The sequence below is a fragment of the Salvelinus alpinus genome, chromosome 3 (assembly GCF_045679555.1).
Source record: "Salvelinus alpinus chromosome 3, SLU_Salpinus.1, whole genome shotgun sequence".
Classification (NCBI taxonomy): Eukaryota; Metazoa; Chordata; class Actinopteri; order Salmoniformes; family Salmonidae; genus Salvelinus; species Salvelinus alpinus.
In genome coordinates, this window is record NC_092088.1 from 90,807,077 (window position 1) to 90,827,782 (window position 20,706).

The 20,706-nt window shown below is 43.6% G+C and overlaps 1 protein-coding gene across 2 annotated transcripts in view; it reads left to right on the forward strand.

Moving 5' to 3' along the window:
* The window catches only part of lmbrd1 (LMBR1 domain containing 1), a 189,337-nt gene that overhangs the window by 99,515 nt on the left and 69,116 nt on the right, over positions 1-20,706 (forward strand). For both annotated transcript variants that reach the window (XM_071394464.1, XM_071394465.1), the window contains exons 8-10: positions 6,093-6,218; positions 9,735-9,803; positions 12,773-12,856. In XM_071394464.1, the coding sequence (XP_071250565.1) occupies positions 6,093-6,218; positions 9,735-9,803; positions 12,773-12,856 (279 nt within the window). The remainder of the gene's footprint in view (positions 1-6,092; positions 6,219-9,734; positions 9,804-12,772; positions 12,857-20,706) is intronic.

Sequence of the window (20,706 nt, forward strand, 5' to 3'; positions counted from 1 at the left end):
GTATTATACCTTCACAGTGACATACCACTGGTATTATACCTACACAGTGACATACCACTGGTATTATACCTACACATTGACATACCACACACAATTTGACACCTACTTCTTGTAAACAACCCACACGCTCCTGTTACGTTGCTTCTTTCATAATATTTGACTTGGATTCTGTGGGTGTAGGTCCAAATCCATAAAAATAGTTCATAGGTTACATTTCATTTCAACTTGAACCACTCCAAAATGTATCTCTCCTAAATTAATTTATTTCTCTGACAGATTTTTGGGGAAATTCCATGAAAACGCTACGCCGTTTATCGAACCACTCACTCTGTGAATCAGTGCTCGTTTAATACGCCTTAGGGTTCCATTTCACCTTTCAGATGACATTACAATGAAAATGATCGGCACAGTGACTTTTTAATGCGACTATTATATTTCCATATGCGTATGGCAGTATATCACAGTCCCAGACTACCCGACTCTGTGTTCGACTGAGGTAGTTGCATATCAGAGTAGACGAGGGCCGTCACCACGGGAGGCTGCTGAGGGGAGGACGGCTCATAATAATGGCTGGAACGGAGTCAGTAGAATGACATCATACCATGTGTTTTGATGTATTTGATATCATTCCACTAATTCCACTCCAGCAATTACCACGTGCCCGTCCTCCCCAATTAAGGTGCCACCAACCTCCTGTGGGCCTCACCCAGTCCTGTACGGTGGCCATATTAGGACATCCTCAGCCTCAAGTCGATTGACTCAAGGAGGGGTGAGGGCTCTGGGGTGAGGTTTCCTCTAGGTACAGATCAAGGATCAGTTTAATGTTCCCCACTCCTAACCTGAACCATTAGAGGGGAAAGTGCAAGATCATCCTCTGGGGGAAACGTCACCCTACAAGGATAATGGTGTCTGAAAATCTGCAGTCTCATGCGTCATCTGATCACTGAAGTCTTCTTTGGCTTGATTTAAAAGCCTGGCTAGCACTGTGACTTATGGCTCTGGTGCCCCCCACCCCCCTCCTCTCTCCTCTCCCCTCCTTCCCTCCTTCCATCCTTCCCTCGCTCTTAAATCGCCGGCGTTAAGATGCTGATGGGGGAAAGACCAGGTGACGAGATTAATTTCCTTGGATCTAATCAGAGGCCAGTAAATTGACCTGGGATAGACCAGGGCCTCTGGGTGAATTAGAGAGGGAGGGTGCATCCCAAATGGTGTCCTATAAAGTGCACTGCTTTTGACCAGGTCATTTAGGGCTGTGGTCAACAGTAGTGTACTACTGAGGATGCCCTCTGGGACACATCCAGGAAGGTTGTCACTTTGAAACTTTTTCTGTTTATATTCCTAACTGTATTCTACCGCAGGGATCATCACCTAGGTTCAGCCTCGGACCGGTTTGTTTCTGGAGCGGATGGTCGGGGGCCGGAGCATAATTACTAATCATTTGTAGCTGGCAAAGTGACAGCGAGAAACCCAAACAAATATGTTTGACTAAAATATAACAATTTCAAACCTTGCTTACATTTGCATACCACCCCATGTGTCTCTCTATTGTGCTTGGGAATACTGGGGAACACATTTCTTCAATTAAAATCACTATCTGATTTCCTGATGTTTTTAGTGTATGTCCAATAATTATTATTTTTTGCTCAATAAACTTGGGGGGGGGGGAAATAAATCCATGGGCCGCTTAAAGAGACCCTCTCCTTTCCTAACAGAACCCCCCCCCCCCCTCTCCTCTCCTAACAGAGACCCCCCCTCCTCTCCAAAGAGAAACCCTCCTCTCCAAAGAGAGACCCCCCCCCCCCCTCCTCTCCAAAGAGAGACCCACCCCTCCTCTCCAAAGAGAGACCCACCCCTCCTCTCCAAAGAGATACCCCCCATCCTCTCCTCTCCTAACAGAGACCCCCCCTCCTCTCCTAACAGAGACCCCCCCCTCCTCTCCTAACAGAGACCCCCCCCTCCTCTCTTAACAGAGACCCCCCCCCTCTCCTCTCCTAACAGAGACCCCCCCCCTCTCCTCTCCTAACAGAGACCCCCCCCTCTCCTCTCCTAACAGAGACCCCCCCTCTCCTCTCCTAACAGAGACCCCCCCCTCTCCTCTCTTAACAGAGACCCCCCCTCTCCTCTCCTAACAGAGACCCCCCCCTCTCCTCTCCTAACAGAGACCCCCCCCTCCTCTCTTAACAGAGACCCCCCCTCTCCTCTCCTAACAGAGACCCACCCCTCTCCTCTCCTAACAGAGACCCACCCCTCTCCTCTCCTAACAGAGACCCCCCTCTCCTCTCCTAACAGAGACCCCCCTCTCCTCTCCTAACAGAGACCCCCCTCTCCTCTCCTAACAGAGACCCCCCCCTCTCCTAACAGAGACCCCCCCTCTCCTCTCCTAACAGAGACCCACCCCTCTCCTCTCTTAAGAGAGACCCCCCGCTCTTCCCCTAAGAGAGACCCACTCCTCCCCTAAGAGAGACCCTCCCCTCCCGCTCCTCCCCTAAGAGAGACCCCCCCCCTCCCGCTCCTCCCCTAAGAGAGACCCTCCCCTCCCGCTCCTCCCCTAAGAGAGAGACCCCCCCCTCTCCCTTTCCTGCCCTAACAGCGACCAGAGAAGGGGACAAAGAGGTGTCTTGTGCCTGGGGTCCGGTCCCTTCTCAATAGCTCTCCCTCCCTCAATCAGATATCTCTCTTTAAGATTCCGGCCCAATAATTGCACTCTCTCAATCTCTACAGACACTTCTATGCTAAACGTGTCTCTGTATATTCTGTTATTTGTCATGTTTTTTTCCAATGGGTTTAAGTCCACCCCCCTCCTGTACTTGTGACTCATGTCAGAGGGTTACAGCTCTGGGCTGGAGAGGAAACGAGTCGAGGCACCTGTGTCGGTCGGTCGCTTTGGGTTTGGATTTTTCTCATGTTAAGGAGGCAGCACATCGGAGGGATGTGCTTCTCTCTCTCACACACACACACACACACACACACACACACACACACACACACACACACACACACACTCCTAGGGATGTGAACAGGTTCTTCTTTTATGAGCGAGCTGTTTGGTATTCGGGGCATGCTCCGGCCTTAAGAGGCCCCGTGATTCATTGCAGGAGGTGCGACACAGCCCCTAGCAGAGATCCATCCACCGAAGAAGCTAGGACTAATAATAGGTCTGGCCCTGCCTCATGCCTTCATCCCCTGATGCTCTCCTGCTCTCTCCCTCTAATGTCACCTAACACTCACCAGCCAGTAAAATAGTTTGTTTTTCAGGGAAAAGGGACTTCAGAGTGATCCAGCATTTCCCTTTTCAGCCTCCGAATGAAACCTTCAATGGAGAGACGAGGTCAGCCTCTCTTGGCGGGGTGAAGGTGTAATCTCACAAAACGCTCTTTTGTTTTATTATGAAATAGCTGGTAAAATGGCAGCGCCCAGGTTGGTGTTTACACGCAGTACTTGTGTGTATGTGTTTGGCCTGCCCTTCATTTATTGTCAACATGTATTGATTGGCCGCTGAGCAGGGTATTGGAGAGAGAGATTGCCCTCTCCTCTCATGTTTGATGTTGTTCAAGCTGTATTGTGCCTGTCAGGTGCCTCACCCCACCTCTGCCCCGGCAACACTCTGAATGTGCTACTGAGCACCCTGAGTCCTTTCTCTCTTTTCTCTCCTTTCCCCTATTTTCTATCATTTCCTACCCTTTTCTCTCTTTTCCTCTCTTTTCCTCTCTTTTCTCCCCTTTCCTCTCTTACCTCCTTTCCTCTGTTTTCTCTCATTTTATCTCTTACCTCCTTTCCTCTGTTTTCTCTCATTTTCTCTCTTACCTAGTTTTCTCTCATTTCCTCTCTTACCTCCTTTTCTCTCCTTTCTACTCCTTTCCTCTCCTTTCCTCTTTTCTCTCATTTCCTCTCTTACCTATTTTCCTCGACTTTCCTCGCCTTTCCTTTCATCTTTCCTCTCTTTTCTCTCCTTTCTCTCATTTCCTCTTTTCCTTTCCTTTCCCCTATTTTCCTTTCATTTCCTCTCCTTTTCTCTCATTTCCTCTTTTCTGTCCTTTCCCCTCTTTTCCTTTCCTCTCCTTTTCTCTCCTCTCCTTTCCTCTCCTTGTCTCTCATTTCTCCCCTTTTCTCTCATTTCCTCTTTGTCCTTTCCTCTTTTCTCTCCTTTCCCCTCTTTTCCTTTCCTTTCCCCTATTTTCTCTCCTCTCCTTTCCTCTCCTTATCTCTCCCCTTTTCTCTAATTTCCTCTTTTTTGTCCTTTCCTCTTTCCTCTCCTTTCCCCTCCTTATCTCTCATTTCTCTCCTTTTCTATCCTTTTCTCTCATTTCTCTCCATTCCTTTCCTCTCCTTTCCTCTCCTTTCTCTCCTTTCCTCACCTCTCCTTTTCTTTTTGACTCTTTCCACTCTTTCTGCTCTTTCCTTCTTTCTTTCCTGTCTTTTTCTCTCTTTATTTAAGCAAGAGGAATTTGTCTATTGATGTGTTGCAACAGTCCTTATTCAAATAACAGCTGATTTGCTGTTTTTAAAAAGCTATTCCCTCAAAGGGCATTTCTTGCCCTCAACGTCCTTTTTTAATTTCTATTAGTTTATTCATTGTCTCTGTGAATGCTGGAGCGTTCCTCTCTCCTCAGTGCTGCCACTGGGGGGCACTGTTAGGCTGTACATATCGTCTGGAGCTGCATAGAGAGAGAGAGCGACCCAGAAGCCTACATGTCATTTCTCTACACACAAAATGGTTGCTGGCTGCAGATTCACACATAAGCCCGGTGCAGCACAATTGCGAATTGCACCATTTAAAGAATGACATGGAGCCGGAGGGGTACAGCTGTAATGTGATATAGCTGTGTGTGTCTGTGTTATTGCTCCCTATACATCTCCACTCTGTACATTCATGCGTCACGGAGTGTGGGTCGTAGGAGGTAGGTGTGTTCACATACACGTGCTACAGATTCACAGACATTAAAGTCACATTAAAGGGCCTTGACACCACTGTAATAATGTGATTGAAACGGTCTGTTTAATGTTTGCGTCCCAAATGGCACCCTATTCCCTACATAGTGCACCCCTGTGGGCCCTGGTCAAAAGTAGTGCACTATACATAATGGAGTGCCATTCGGGACACAGGGGGGCTTTGTGATTGTTTCAACTGCTGATTGTCTCTTTAACAGGTGTATGGTATGTCAGTGTAGTACTATGTTATTGAGACGTATGTTGTTATTCATTCTCTACAGGTGTATGGTATGTCAGTGTAGTACTATGTTACTATAACGTATGTTGTTATTCATTCTCTACAGGTGTATGGTATGTCAGTGTAGTACTATGTTATTGTAACGTATGTTGTTATTCATTCTCTACAGGTGTATGGTATGTCAGTGTAGTACTATGTTACTATAACGTATGTTATTATTCATTCTCTACAGGTGTATGGTATGTCAGTGTAGTACTATGTTACTATAACGTATGTTATTATTCATTCTCTACAGGTGTATGGTATGTCAGTGTAGTACTATGTTATTGTAACGTATGTTGTTATTCATTCTCTACAGGTGTATGGTATGTCAGTGTAGTACTATGTTACTATAACGTATGTTGTTATTCATTCTCTACAGGTGTATGGTATGTCAGTGTAGTACTATGTTATTGAGACGTATGTTGTTATTCATTCTCTACAGGTGTATGGTATGTCAGTGTAGTACTATGTTACTATAACGTATGTTGTTATTCATTCTCTACAGGTGTATGGTATGTCAGTGTAGTACTATGTTACTATAACGTATGTTGTTATTCATTCTCTACAGGTGTATGGTATGTCAGTGTAGTACTATGTTACTATAACGTATGTTGTTATTCATTCTCTACAGGTGTATGGTATGTCAGTGTAGTAATATGTTATTGAGACGTATGTTGTTATTCATTCTCTACAGGTGTATGGTATGTCAGTGTAGTACTATGTTATTGAGACGTATGTTGTTATTCATTGTCTACAGGTGTATGGTATGTCAGTGTAGTACTATGTTACTATAACGTATGTTGTTATTCATTCTCTACAGGTGTATGGTATGTCAGTGTAGTACTATGTTATTGAGACGTATGTTGTTATTCATTCTCTACAGGCGTATGGTATGTCCGTGCTGCCGTTAAACCTGATTAAAGGGACACGCAGTGTGGTGTACGAGCGTCTGGAGAACACTGAAGATATTGAAGAGGTTGAACACCAGGTGGAAAAGATCAAAGCCAAGGTGGGTCTCAGTTATCACCAACGCTGAAAACCACACAGCTGCATATCTATTGTGGTGAAAAGGTTTGTTTTAGAGGTAGTATCATCTATTTAAGCTTGATTGAGCTTTACTGAGCTTGCATAATTATAACATGTGACAATGGGTGTTAGAAAAACAGAAAGGGGTGTCTCCTCACTCCTCTATTAAAACCCCTTCCCTCCAGAGCCAGAGTCAGACTGTTGACACTGTAAAACACCTGCAGTCCTCTCATACCTTCAGACTGTTGAAACTGTAGAACACCTGCAGTCCTCTCATACCTTCAGACTGTTGAAACTGTAGAACACCTGCAGTCCTCTCATACCTTCAGACTGTTGAAACTGTAGAACACCTGCAGTCCTCTCATACCTTCAGACTGTTGAAACTGTAGAACACCTGCAGTCCTCTCATACCTTCAGACTGTTGAAACTGTAGAACACCTGCAGTCCTCTCATACCTTCAGACTGTTGAAACTGTAGAACACCTGCAGTCCTCTCATACCTTCAGACTGTTGAAACTGTAGAACACCTGCAGTCCTCTCATACCTTCAGACTGTTGAAACTGTAGAACACCTGCAGTCCTCTCATACCTTCAGACTGTTGAAACTGTAGAACACCTGCAGTCCTCTCATACCTTCAGACTGTTGAAACTGTAGAACACCTGCAGTCCTCTCATACCTTCAGACTGTTGAAACTGTAGAACACCTGCAGTCCTCTCATACCTTCAGACTGTTGACACTGTAGAACACCTGCAGTCCTCTCATACCTTCAGACTGTTGAAACTGTAGAACACCTGCAGTCCTCTCATACCTTCAGACTGTTGAAACTGTAGAACACCTGCAGTCCTCTCATACCTTCAGACTGTTGAAACTGTAGAACACCTGCAGTCCTCTCATACCTTCAGACTGTTGAAACTGTAGAACACCTGCAGTCCTCTCATACCTTCAGACTGTTGAAACTGTAGAACACCTGCAGTCCTCTCATACCTTCAGACTGTTGAAACTGTAGAACACCTGCAGTCCTCTCATACCTTCAGACTGTTGAAACTGTAGAACACCTGCAGTCCTCTCATACCTTCAGACTGTTGACACTGTAGAACACCTGCAGTCCTCTCATACCTTCAGACTGTTGACACTGTAGAACACCTGCAGTCCTCTCATACCTTCAGACTGTTGACACTGTAGAACACCTGCAGTCCTCTCATACCTTCAGACTGTTGAAACTGTAGAACACCTGCAGTCCTCTCATACCTTCAGACTGTTGACAATGTAAAACACCTGCAGTCCTCTCATACCTTCAGACTGTTGACACTGTAGAACACCTGCAGTCCTCTCATACCTTCAGACTGTTGAAACTGTAAAACACCTGCAGTCCTCTCATACAGTGGGGCAAAAAAGTATTTAGTCAGCCACCAATTGTGCAAGTTCTCCCACTTAAAAAGATGAGAGAGGCCTGTAATTTTCATCATAGGTACACTTCAACTATGACAGACAAAATGAGAAAAGAAAATCCAGAAAATCACATTGTAGGATTTTTTATGAATTTATTTGCAAATTATGGTGGAAAATAAGTATTTGGTCAATAACAAAAGTTTATCTCAATACTTTATTATATACCCTTTGTTGGCAATGACAGAGGTCAAACGTTTTCTGTAAGTCTTCACAAGGTTTTCACACACTGTTGCTGGTATTTTGGCCCATTCCTCCATGCAGATCTCCTCTAGAGCAGTGATGTTTTGGGGCTGTTGCTGGGCAACACGGACTTTCAACTCCCTCCAAAGATTTTCTATGGGGTTGAGATCTGGAGACTGGCTAGGCCACTCCAGGACCTTGAAATGCTTCTTACGAAGCCACTCCTTCGTTGCCCGGGCGGTGTGTTTGGGATCATTTTCATGCTGAAAGACCCAGCCACGTTTCATCTTCAATGCCCTTGCTGATGGAAGGAGGTTTTCACTCAAAATCTCATGATACATGGCCCCATTCATTCTTTCCTTTACACGGATCAGTCGTCCTGGTCCCTTTGCAGAAAAACAGCCCCAAAGCATGATGTTTCCACCCCCATGCTTCACAGTAGGTATGGTGTTCTTTGGATGCAACTCAGCATTCTTTGTCCTCCAAACACGACGAGTTGAGTTTTTACCAAAAAGTTATATTTTGGTTTCATCTGACCATATGACATTCTCCCAATCTTCTTCTGGATCATCCAAATGCTCTCTAGCAAACTTCAGACGGGCCTGGACATGTACTAGCTTAAGCAGGGGGACACGTCTGGCACTGCAGGATTTGAGTCCCTGGCGGCGTAGTGTGTTACTGATGGTAGGCTTTGTTACTTTGGTCCCAGCTCTCTGCAGGTCATTCACTAGGTCCCCCCGTGTGGTTCTGGGATTTTTGCTCACCGTTCTTGTGATCATTTTGACCCCACGGGGTGAGATCTTGCGTGGAGCCCCAGATCGAGGGAGATTATCAGTGGTCTTGTATGTCTTCCATTTCCTAATAATTGCTCCCACAGTTGATTTCTTCAAACCAAGCTGCTTACCTATTGCAGATTCAGTCTTCCCAGCCTGGTGCAGGTCTACAATTTTGTTTCTGGTGTCCTTTGACAGCTCTTTGGTCTTGGCCATAGTGGAGTTTGGAGTGTGACTGTTTGAGGTTGTGGACAGGTGTCTTTTATACTGATAACAAGTTCAAACAGGTGCCATTAATACAGGTAACGAGTGGAGGACAGAAGAGCCTCTTAAAGAAGAAGTTACAGGTCTGTGAGAGCCAGAAATCTTGCTTGTTTGTTATTGACCAAATACTTATTTTCCACCATAATTTGCAAATAAAGTATTTAAAAATCCTACAATGTGATTTTCTGGATTTTTTTTTCTAATTTTGTCTGTCATAGTTAAAGTGTACCTATGATGAAAATGACAGGCCTCTCTCATCTTTTTAAGTGGGAGAACTTGCACAATTGGTGGCTGACTAAATACTTTTTTGCCCCACTGTACCTTCAGACTGTTGACACTGTAGAACACCTGCAGTCCTCTCATACCTTCAGACTGTTGAAACTGTAAAACACCTGCAGTCCTCTCATACCTTCAGACTGTTGACACTGTAGAACACCTGCAGTCCTCTCATACCTTCAGACTGTTGAAACTGTAGAACACCTGCAGTCCTCTCATACCTTCAGACTGTTGAAACTGTAGAACACCTGCAGTCCTCTCATACCTTCAGACTGTTGAAACTGTAGAACACCTGCAGTCCTCTCATACCTTCAGACTGTTGAAACTGTAGAACACCTGCAGTCCTCTCATACCTTCAGACTGTTGACACTGTAGAACACCTGCAGTCCTCTCATACCTTCAGACTGTTGACACTGTAGAACACCTGCAGTCCTCTCATACCTTCAGACTGTTGACACTGTAGAACACCTGCAGTCCTCTCATACCTTTAGACTGTTGAAACTGTAGAACACCTGCAGTCCTCTCATGCCTCCTCTTTGTCTGTGTGTTTGTTTCCAGTGTGAGGACGGGCGTCCTCTGTCGTCGCGGGACCGTCGTAACCTCCAGGAGTTTGAGGACAAGCTACAGGTGAGATTGTTGTTCAGATTCAGAGTGTTTAATAGTCACATGTTCAGGGCTACAGGTGAGATTGTTGTTCAGATTCAGAGTGTTTACATTTACATTTACATTTAAGTCATTTAGCAGACGCTCTTATCCAGAGCGACTTACAAATTGGTGCATTCACCTAATGACATCCAGTGGAACAGCCACTTTACAATAGTGCATCTAAATCTTTTAGGGGGGGGGGGGGGCAGAAGGATTGCTTTATCCTAGGTATTCCTTGAAGAGGTGGGGTTTCAGGTGTCTCCGGAAGGTGGTGATTGACTCCGCTGTCCTGGCGTCGTGAGGGAGTTTGTTCCACCATTGGGGTGCCAGAGCAGCGAACAGTTTTGACTGGGCTGAGCGGGAACTGTACTTCCTCAGTGGTAGGGAGGCGAGCAGGCCAGAGGTGGATGAACGCAGAGCCCTTGTTTGGGTGTAGGGCCTGATCAGAGCCTGAAGGTACTGAGGTGCCGTTCCCCTCACAGCTCCGTAGGCAAGCACCATGGTCTTGTAGCGGATGCGAGCTTCAACTGGAAGCCAGTGGAGAGAGCGGAGGAGCGGGGTGACGTGAGAGAACTTGGGAAGGTTGAACACCAGACGGGCTGCGGCGTTCTGGATGAGTTGTAGGGGTTTGATGGCACAGGCAGGGAGCCCAGCCAACAGCGAGTTGCAGTAATCCAGACGGGAGATGACAAGTGCCTGGATTAGGACCTGCGCCGCTTCCTGTGTGAGGCAGGGTCGTACTCTGCGGATGTTGTAGAGCATGAACCTACAGGAACGGGCCACCGCCTTGATGTTAGTTGAGAACGACAGGGTGTTGTCCAGGATCACGCCAAGGTTCTTAGCGCTCTGGGAGGAGGACACAATGGAGTTGTCAACCGTGATGGCGAGATCATGGAACGGGCAGTCCTTCCCCGGGAGGAAGAGCAGCTCCGTCTTGCCGAGGTTCAGCTTGAGGTGGTGATCCGTCATCCACACTGATATGTCTGCCAGACATGCAGAGATGCGATTCGCCACCTGGTCATCAGAAGGGGGAAAGGAGAAGATTAATTGTGTGTCGTCTGCATAGCAGTGATAGGAGAGACCATGTGAGGTTATGACAGAGCCAAGTGACTTGGTGTATAGCGAGAATAGGAGAGGGCCTAGAACAGAGCCCTGGGGGACACCAGTGGTGAGAGCGCGTGGTGAGGAGACAGATTCTCGCCACGCCACCTGGTAGGAGCGACCTGTCAGGTAGGACGCAATCCAAGCGTGGGCCGCGCCGGAGATGCCCAACTCGGAAAGGGTGGAGAGGAGGATCTGATGGTTCACAGTATCGAAGGCAGCCGATAGGTCTAGAAGGATGAGAGCAGAGGAGAGAGAGTTAGCTTTAGCAGTGCGGAGCGCCTCCGTGATACAGAGAAGAGCAGTCTCAGTTGAGTGACTAGTCTTGAAACCTGACTGATTTGGATCAAGAAGGTCATTCTGAGAGAGATAGCAGGAGAGCTGGCCAAGGACGGCACGTTCAAGAGTTTTGGAGAGAAAAGAAAGAAGGGATACTGGTCTGTAGTTGTTGACATCGGAGGGATCGAGTGTAGGTTTTTTCAGAAGGGGTGCAACTCTCGCTCTCTTGAAGACGGAAGGGACGTAGCCAGCGGTCAAGGATGAGTTGATGAGCGAGGTGAGGTAAGGGAGAAGGTCTCCGGAAATGGTCTGGAGAAGAGAGGAGGGGATAGTGTCAAGCGGGCAGGTTGTTGGGCGGCCGGCCGTCACAAGACGCGAGATTTCATCTGGAGAGAGAGGGGAGAAAGAGGTCAAAGCACAGGGTAGGGCAGTGTGAGCAGAACCAGCGGTGTCGTTTGACTTAGCAAACGAGGATCGGATGTCGTCGACCTTCTTTTCAAAATGGTTGACGAAGTCGTCCGCAGAGAGGGAGGAGGGGGGGGGAGGGGGAGGAGGATTCAGGAGGGAGGAGAAGGTGGCAAAGAGCTTCCTAGGGTTAGAGGCAGATGCTTGGAATTTAGAGTGGTAGAAAGTGGCTTTAGCAGCAGAGACAGAAGAGGAAAATGTAGAGAGGAGGGAGTGAAAGGATGCCAGGTCCACAGGGAGGCGAGTTTTCCTCCATTTCCGCTCGGCTGCCCGGAGCCCTGTTCTGTGAGCTCGCAATGAGTCGTCGAGCCACGGAGCGGGAGGGGAGGACCGAGCCGGCCTGGAGGATAGGGGACATAGAGAGTCAAAGGATGAGTCAAAGGAGAGTCAAAGGATGCAGAAAGGGCAAGGGCATGTTTAATAGTCACATGTTCAGGGTTACAGGTGAGATTGTTGTTCAGATTCAGAGTGTTTAATAGTCACATGTTCAGGGTTACAGGTGGGATTGTTGTTCAGATTCAGAGTGTTTAATAGTCACATGTTCAGGGCTACAGGTGAGATTGTTGTTCAGATTCAGAGTGTTTAATAGTCACATGTTCAGGGTTACAGGTGTGATTGGAATGACTTCCATAGGTCCTCAGTGTAGACCACGTTGTCCTCGGCGGCTCTCCTTGGCAGCACAGGGTCAGGGTGGCGTTGGTGACGTCAATGTGGCTGGATTTCTTTTTATACTCTGAGACCGTTAGGAGCCCCTTGTGTCCGACCCACTGAATTCTCCTCTACTTTGTCCCTATACTTGGGTTTCACCATCTTGATCCATCTGCGTAGGTCGTATTTGTACTGTTTAACCAAACTATTGTCCCCGGTCACCTTGCCCTGTTTATAAGCATCTCTCTCTGTTTCAATTAGTTTATATAACAATGAAAAAAACAGACATCCAAGACAAGATGCATAAGTGACTGCTAAATGACTTAAATAAGTAATAACTGGAGGGAACAGAGAATGGTCCGTTCTGGCACAGACGAGGCCCGTTTCTCTCAGGGCTTATTAACTGCTTCTTTAGGGAACAACAACACATGGAGGATGTTTTCATTGAGGTCCTTTAGGTGCTCCAGAGGAGGGGCAGACACCTGGAGATAGCAGAGAGTCACTGCTGCACCAAGGTTGGATCTGCTCTCAGACCACTCAAGGTGAGAAACACACACACTTTCAGGTCCCCATCTAACCAGAAGCCGGTCTGTCATTTAACTTTTCACTTTGAGAAGTTAAATGGATTTTCCAGTTTCAACCGGTTCCAATACGGTGTTACGTGTTACATCGGAGATTAAAGAGATATTGAACAATCAATATTACGTAAGTGTGCTGATAATGTAACACTGTCATCTCTCTTTACCGACTGGAAAGACACACACACACACACACACACACACACACACACACACACACACACACACACACACACACACACACACACACACACACACACACACACACAGCAGTCCCAGCTGACAGTGATGGAGGACTATGCTCATCATGTCATCTGTTCCATACAGTAACTAGGAAGAGACACACTGATTATGAGTCAACACATCATCTAAGGTGCATCCCAAATGGTTCCCTATTCCCTATGTAGGTATTTTCTACAGAAGTGGTGCAAATTGCACTACCACCCCTAAAAAACGTAGGAAATGTATTTATGTCAGTATATGGTCTAATTAAATCTGAGGCAATAACAAATATATTGTTACATTAATACAATTAAACTGCATTGTTTACACACCGATTTCTATTGAGGTGGCTGTCCCAAACCCTGGCTTTTTTTTAACAGTATTATATTGTTACAACATCTTGAGTCGTTCTATCAATACATTTAACAATGCTGATCTATTTATTAGTTTTGTTTATTTAAAAAAATCTTTCTCAAAACAAAATGCTGTCCACCTTTTGATGGGATTGCATCCCTCTCCACACTACGGCCACATGGTGAGTAGTCTGTCTGCTAGCATTCTGGAGGAAATGAAGGAGCAAGTTGGTAAATCTTCATGTATTTTTAAGAAGTGTCACTACCGAACATCTAATAGTTCAAGAAACATGTACACCTGTCCAAATGAAAGGTAGCCAGCCATATGCTAGCTATGGGATTCATTCAAGATAAAGTCAACATTGCTGTGTCCACCAGGCCGTGTCCACCAGGCCGTGTCCACCAGGCTGTGTCCACCAGGCTGTGTCCACCGGGCCGTGTCCACCGGGCCGTGTCCACCGGGCCGTGTCCACCGGGCCGTGTCCACCGGGCCGTGTCCACCGGGCCGTGTCCACCAGTCCAACATAATTTTCTTTGGACTTTATCTCTCACCTAAATGTTTTTGAGACAGTTTTAGAACCGCATGGGAAAACTTCTGAACCATAGAAACACAGTAACATATAGTCATTATATTATAGTCATTCAATTTCTATCTTTAAACCAAATAATGAAACATACAATATAATACTTTGCGTTCTATCTCAAACCTTTTCTGAATTTATCGCCACCCCACCCCAAATCTAATTACACAAATGTAGATTTTTACAGCAACCTTCAATTCATTACATTTTCATCTCTTATCAAAATGAAAACAATACCAATAAGTTAATTTACTCAGTCAAATTATCTTTCTAAAAAAACGTATCTTATTATACATTGTTTTGGGGGCGACCCCACTGCAGATCCCCCGTTGCCCCACGGCCTTGAATCCTACTGCTCTAATGGTTCCAACCTACCTGTCTTGACAATGGTTCATGTGTTCGACTCCTCCTCCCCACCGTTCATTCTCTAACGGTTCACATTTTGAGGACAGCACAGAGTAGAATGGAAGATAATAGAACAGAGAGCCTTCCAACCTCCCTCTCTTGGTTCACGTGTCACAATCCTCCCCACTTATCATCCTCTCCCAGTTTACATCTCCACAGGCCCACTGAACAGCACAGACTCCTAATGGCATAAAAATACCTTTATATTATATAGTTATTCATTCTGTGTTCCAACCTCAGTGTCTCTCTGTGGTTCACGTGTCACAGTCCTCCCCACCGTTCATCGTCTCCCAGTTTATATCTCCACAGGCCCACTGTTTATTCACAAGCTCTAATGAAACGTTAAAGCAGCCGGCTAGCTTCTGTAACAGTGTGTCTTTAACCGAGGGGGGCCAGTCCTTATGACACTCCCAAAACTCACATCTACACATTAATGAGATGGCAGATATATCTACTGTATTCCCAGGCACCAGCCAGGAACGATGAGCAGGGAGCCCAAGAGCAGAGCTACACTACCTACCAGTCTTCTGGCTGTTCTGTTTCCACTGCTGTCATGTGTTGGTGTCTGATTGGCTGTGTGTTGATCACCTGTCATGTGTTGGTGTCTGATTGGCTGTGTGTTGATCACCTGTCATGTGTTAGTGTCTGATTGGCTGTGTGTTGATCATCAGACGTGTTAGATTATATTACACCAGACGTGGTAGATTATATTACACCAGACGTGTTAGATTATATTACACCAGACGTGGTAGATTATATTACACCAGACGTGGTAGATTATATTACACCAGGCGTGTTAGATTATATTACACCAGGCGTGTTAGATTATATTACACCAGGCGTGTTAGATTATATTACACCAGGCGTGTTAGATTATATTACACCAGATGTGTTAGATTATATTACACCAGGCGTGTTAGATTATATTAAACCAGACGTGTTAGATTATATTAAACCAGACGTGGTAGATTATATTACACCAGGCGTGTTAGATTATATTACACCAGGCGTGTTAGATTATATTACACCGGACGTGTTAGATTATATTACACCGGACGTGTTAGATTATATTACACCAGACGTGTTAGATTATATTACACCAGGCGTGTTAGATTATATTACACCGGACGTGTTAGATTATATTACACCGGACGTGTTAGATTATATTACACCAGGCGTGTTAGATTATATTACACCAGACGTGGTAGATTATATTACACCAGGCGTGTTAGATTATATTACACCAGACGTGTTAGATTATATTACACCAGGCGTGTTAGATTATATTACACCAGGCGTGTTAGATTATATTACACCAGACGTGTTAGATTATATTACACCGGACGTGTTAGATTATATTACACCAGACGTGGTAGATTATATTACACCAGACGTGTTAGATTATATTACACCGGACGTGGTAGATTATATTACACCAGACGTGGTAGATTATATTACACCGGACGTGGTAGATTATATTACACCAGACGTGTTAGATTATATTACACCAGACGTGTTAGATTATATTACACCAGGCGTGTTAGATTATATTACACCAGACGTGTTAGATTATATTACACCAGGCGTGTTAGATTATATTACACCAGACGTGTTAGATTATATTACACCAGGCGTGTTAGATTATATTACACCAGGCGTGTTAGATTATATTACACCAGGCGTGTTAGATTATATTACACCAGGCGTGTTAGATTATATTACACCAGGCGTGTTAGATTATATTACACCAGGCGTGTTAGATTATATTACACCGGACGTGTTAGATTATATTACACCAGGCGTGTTAGATTATATTACACCGGACGTGTTAGATTATATTACACCGGACGTGTTAGATTATATTACACCGGGCGTGTTAGATTATATTACACCAGGCGTGTTAGATTATATTACACCAGGCGTGTTAGATTATATTACACCAGGCGTGTTAGATTATATTACACCAGGCGTGTTAGATTATATTACACCAGGCGTGTTAGATTATATTACACCAGGCGTGTTAGATTATATTACACCAGGCGTGTTAGATTATATTACACTGGACGTGTTAGATTATATTATACCAGGTGTGTTAGATTATATTACACCAGGCGTGTTAGATTATATTACACCAGGCGTGTTAGATTATATTACACCAGGCGTGTTAGATTATATTACACCAGGCGTGTTAGATTATATTACACCAGGCGTGTTAGATTATATTACACCAGGCGTGTTAGATTATATTACACCAGGCGTGTTAGATTATATTACACCAGGCGTGTTAGATTATATTACACCAGGCGTGTTAGATTATATTACACCGGACGTGTTAGATTATATTACACTGGACGTGTTAGATTATATTACACCAGGCGTGTTAGATTATATTACACCAGGCGTGTTAGATTATATTACACCAGGCGTGTTAGATTATATTACACCAGGCGTGTTAGATTATATTACACCAGGCGTGTTAGATTATATTACACCAGGCGTGTTAGATTATATTACACCAGGCGTGTTAGATTATATTACACCAGGCGTGTTAGATTATATTACACCAGGCGTGTTAGATTATATTACACCAGGCGTGTTAGATTATATTACACTGGACGTGTTAGATTATATTACACTGGACGTGTTAGATTATATTACACTGGACGTGTTACATTATATTACACCAGGCGTGTTAGATTATATTACACCAGGCGTGTTAGATTATATTACACCAGGCGTGTTAGATTATATTACACCAGGCGTGTTAGATTATATTACACCAGGCGTGTTAGATTATATTACACCAAGCGTGTTAGATTATATTACACCAGGCGTGTTAGATTATATTACACCAGGCGTGTTAGATTATATTACACCAGGCGTGTTAGATTATATTACACTGGACGTGTTAGATTATATTACACTGGACGTGTTAGATTATATTACACCAGACGTGTTACATTATATTACACCAGGCGTGTTAGATTATATTACACTGGACGTGTTAGATTATATTACACTGGACGTGTTAGATTATATTACACTGGACGTGTTAGATTATATTACACCGGACGTGTTACATTATATTTCACCAGGCGTGTTAGATTATATTACACTGGACGTGTTAGATTATATTACACCAGGCGTGTTAGATTATATTACACCAGGCGTGTTAGATTATATTACACCAGGCGTGTTACATTATATTTCACCAGGCGTGTTAGATTATATTACACCAGGCGTGTTAGATTATATTACACCAGGCGTGTTAGATTATATTACACCAGGCGTGTTACATTATATTTCACCAGGCGTGTTAGATTATATTACACCAGGCGTGTTAGATTATATTACACCAGGCGTGTTAGATTATATTACACTGGACGTGTTAGATTATATTATACCAGGCGTGTTAGATTATATTACACCAGGCGTGTTAGATTATATTACACCAGGCGTGTTAGATTATATTACACCAGGCGTGTTAGATTATATTACACCAGGCGTGTTAGATTATATTACACCAGGCGTGTTAGATTATATTACACCAGGCGTGTTAGATTATATTACACCAGGCGTGTTAGATTATATTACACCAGGCGTGTTAGATTATATTACACCAGGCGTGTTAGATTATATTACACCAGGCGTGTTAGATTATATTACACCAGGCGTGTTAGATTATATTACACCAGGCGTGTTAGATTATATTACACCGGACGTGTTAGATTATATTACACCAGACGTGTTACATTATATTACACCAGGCGTGTTAGATTATATTACACCAGGCGTGTTAGATTATATTACACTGGACGTGTTAGATTATATTACACCAGGCGTGTTAGATTATATTACACCAGGCGTGTTAGATTATATTACACCGGACGTGTTAGATTATATTACACTGGACGTGTTAGATTATATTACACCGGACGTGTTACATTATATTACACCAGGCGTGTTAGATTATATTACACCAGGCGTGTTAGATTATATTACACCAGGCGTGTTAGATTATATTACACCAGGCGTGTTAGATTATATTACACCAGGCGTGTTAGATTATATTACACCAGGCGTGTTAGATTATATTACACCAGGCGTGTTAGATTATATTACACCAGGCGTGTTAGATTATATTACACCAGGCGTGTTAGATTATATTACACTGGACGTGTTAGATTATATTACACCGGACGTGTTAGATTATATTACACCGGACGTGTTAGATTATATTACACCAGACGTGTTACATTATATTACACCAGGCGTGTTACATTATATTACACCAGGCGTGTTAGATTATATTACACTGGACGTGTTAGATTATATTACACTGGACGTGTTAGATTATATTACACCAGACGTGTTACATTATATTACACTGGACGTGTTAGATTATATTACACTGGACGTGTTAGATTATATTACACTGGACGTGTTAGATTATATTACACCAGGCGTGTTAGATTATATTACACCAGGCGTGTTAGATTATATTACACCAGGCGTGTTAGATTATATTACACTGGACGTGTTAGATTATATTACACCAGGCGTGTTAGATTATATTACACCAGGCGTGTTAGATTATATTACACCAGGCGTGTTAGATTATATTACACCAGGTGTGTTAGATTATATTACACCAGGCGTGTTACATTATATTTCACCAGGCGTGTTAGATTATATTACACCAGGCGTGTTAGATTATATTACACCAGGCGTGTTAGATTATATTTCACCAGGCGTGTTAGATTATATTACACCAGGCGTGTTAGATTATATTACACCAGGCGTGTTAGATTATATTACACCAGACGTGGTACATTATATTTCACCAGGCGTGTTAGATTATATTACACCAGGCGTGTTAGATTATATTACACCAGGCGTGTTAGATTATATTACACCAGGCGTGTTAGATTATATTACACTGGACGTGTTAGATTATATTACACCGGACGTGTTAGATTATATTACACCGGACGTGTTAGATTATATTACACCAGACGTGTTACATTATATTACACCAGGCGTGTTAGATTATATTACACTGGACGTGTTAGATTATATTACACCGGACGTGTTAGATTATATTACACCAGACGTGTTACATTATATTACACCGGACGTGTTAGATTATATTACACTGGACGTGTTAGATTATATTACACTGGACGTGTTAGATTATATTACACCAGGCGTGTTAGATTATATTACACCAGGCGTGTTAGATTATATTACACCAGGCGTGTTAGATTATATTACACTGGACGTGTTAGATTATATTACACCAGGCGTGTTAGATTATATTACACCAGGCGTGTTAGATTATATTACACCAGGCGTGTTAGATTATATTACACCAGGTGTGTTAGATTATATTACACCAGGCGTGTTACATTATATTTCACCAGGCGTGTTAGATTATATTACACCAGGCGTGTTAGATTATATTACACCAGGCGTGTTAGATTATATTACACCAGGCGTGTTACATTATATTTCACCAGGCGTGTTAGATTATATTACACCAGGCGTGTTAGATTATATTACACCAGGCGTGTTAGATTATATTACACCAGACGTGGTACATTATATTTCACCAGGCGTGTTAGATTATATTACACCAGGCGTGTTAGATTATATTACACCAGGCGTGTTAGATTATATTACACTGGACGTGTTAGATTATATTACACCAGGCGTGTTAGATTATATTACACCAGGCGTGTTAGATTATATTACACTGGACGTGTTAGATTATATTACACTGGACGTGTTAGATTATATTACACCGGACGTGTTACATTATATTACACCAGGCGTGTTAGATTATATTACACCAGGCGTGTTAGATTATATTACACCAGGCGTGTTAGATTATATTACACCAGGCGTGTTAGATTATATTACACCAGGCGTGTTAGATTATATTACACCAGGCGTGTTAGATTATATTACACCAGGCGTGTTAGATTATATTACACCAGGCGTGTTAGATTATATTACACCAGGCGTGTTAGATTATATTACACTGGACGTGTTAGATTATATTACACCGGACGTGTTAGATTATATTACACCGGACGTGTTAGATTATATTACACCAGACGTGTTACATTATATTACACCAGGCGTGTTAGATTATATTACACTGGACGTGTTAGATTATATTACACCGGACGTGTTAGATTATATTACACCAGACGTGTTACATTATATTACACTGGACGTGTTAGATTAT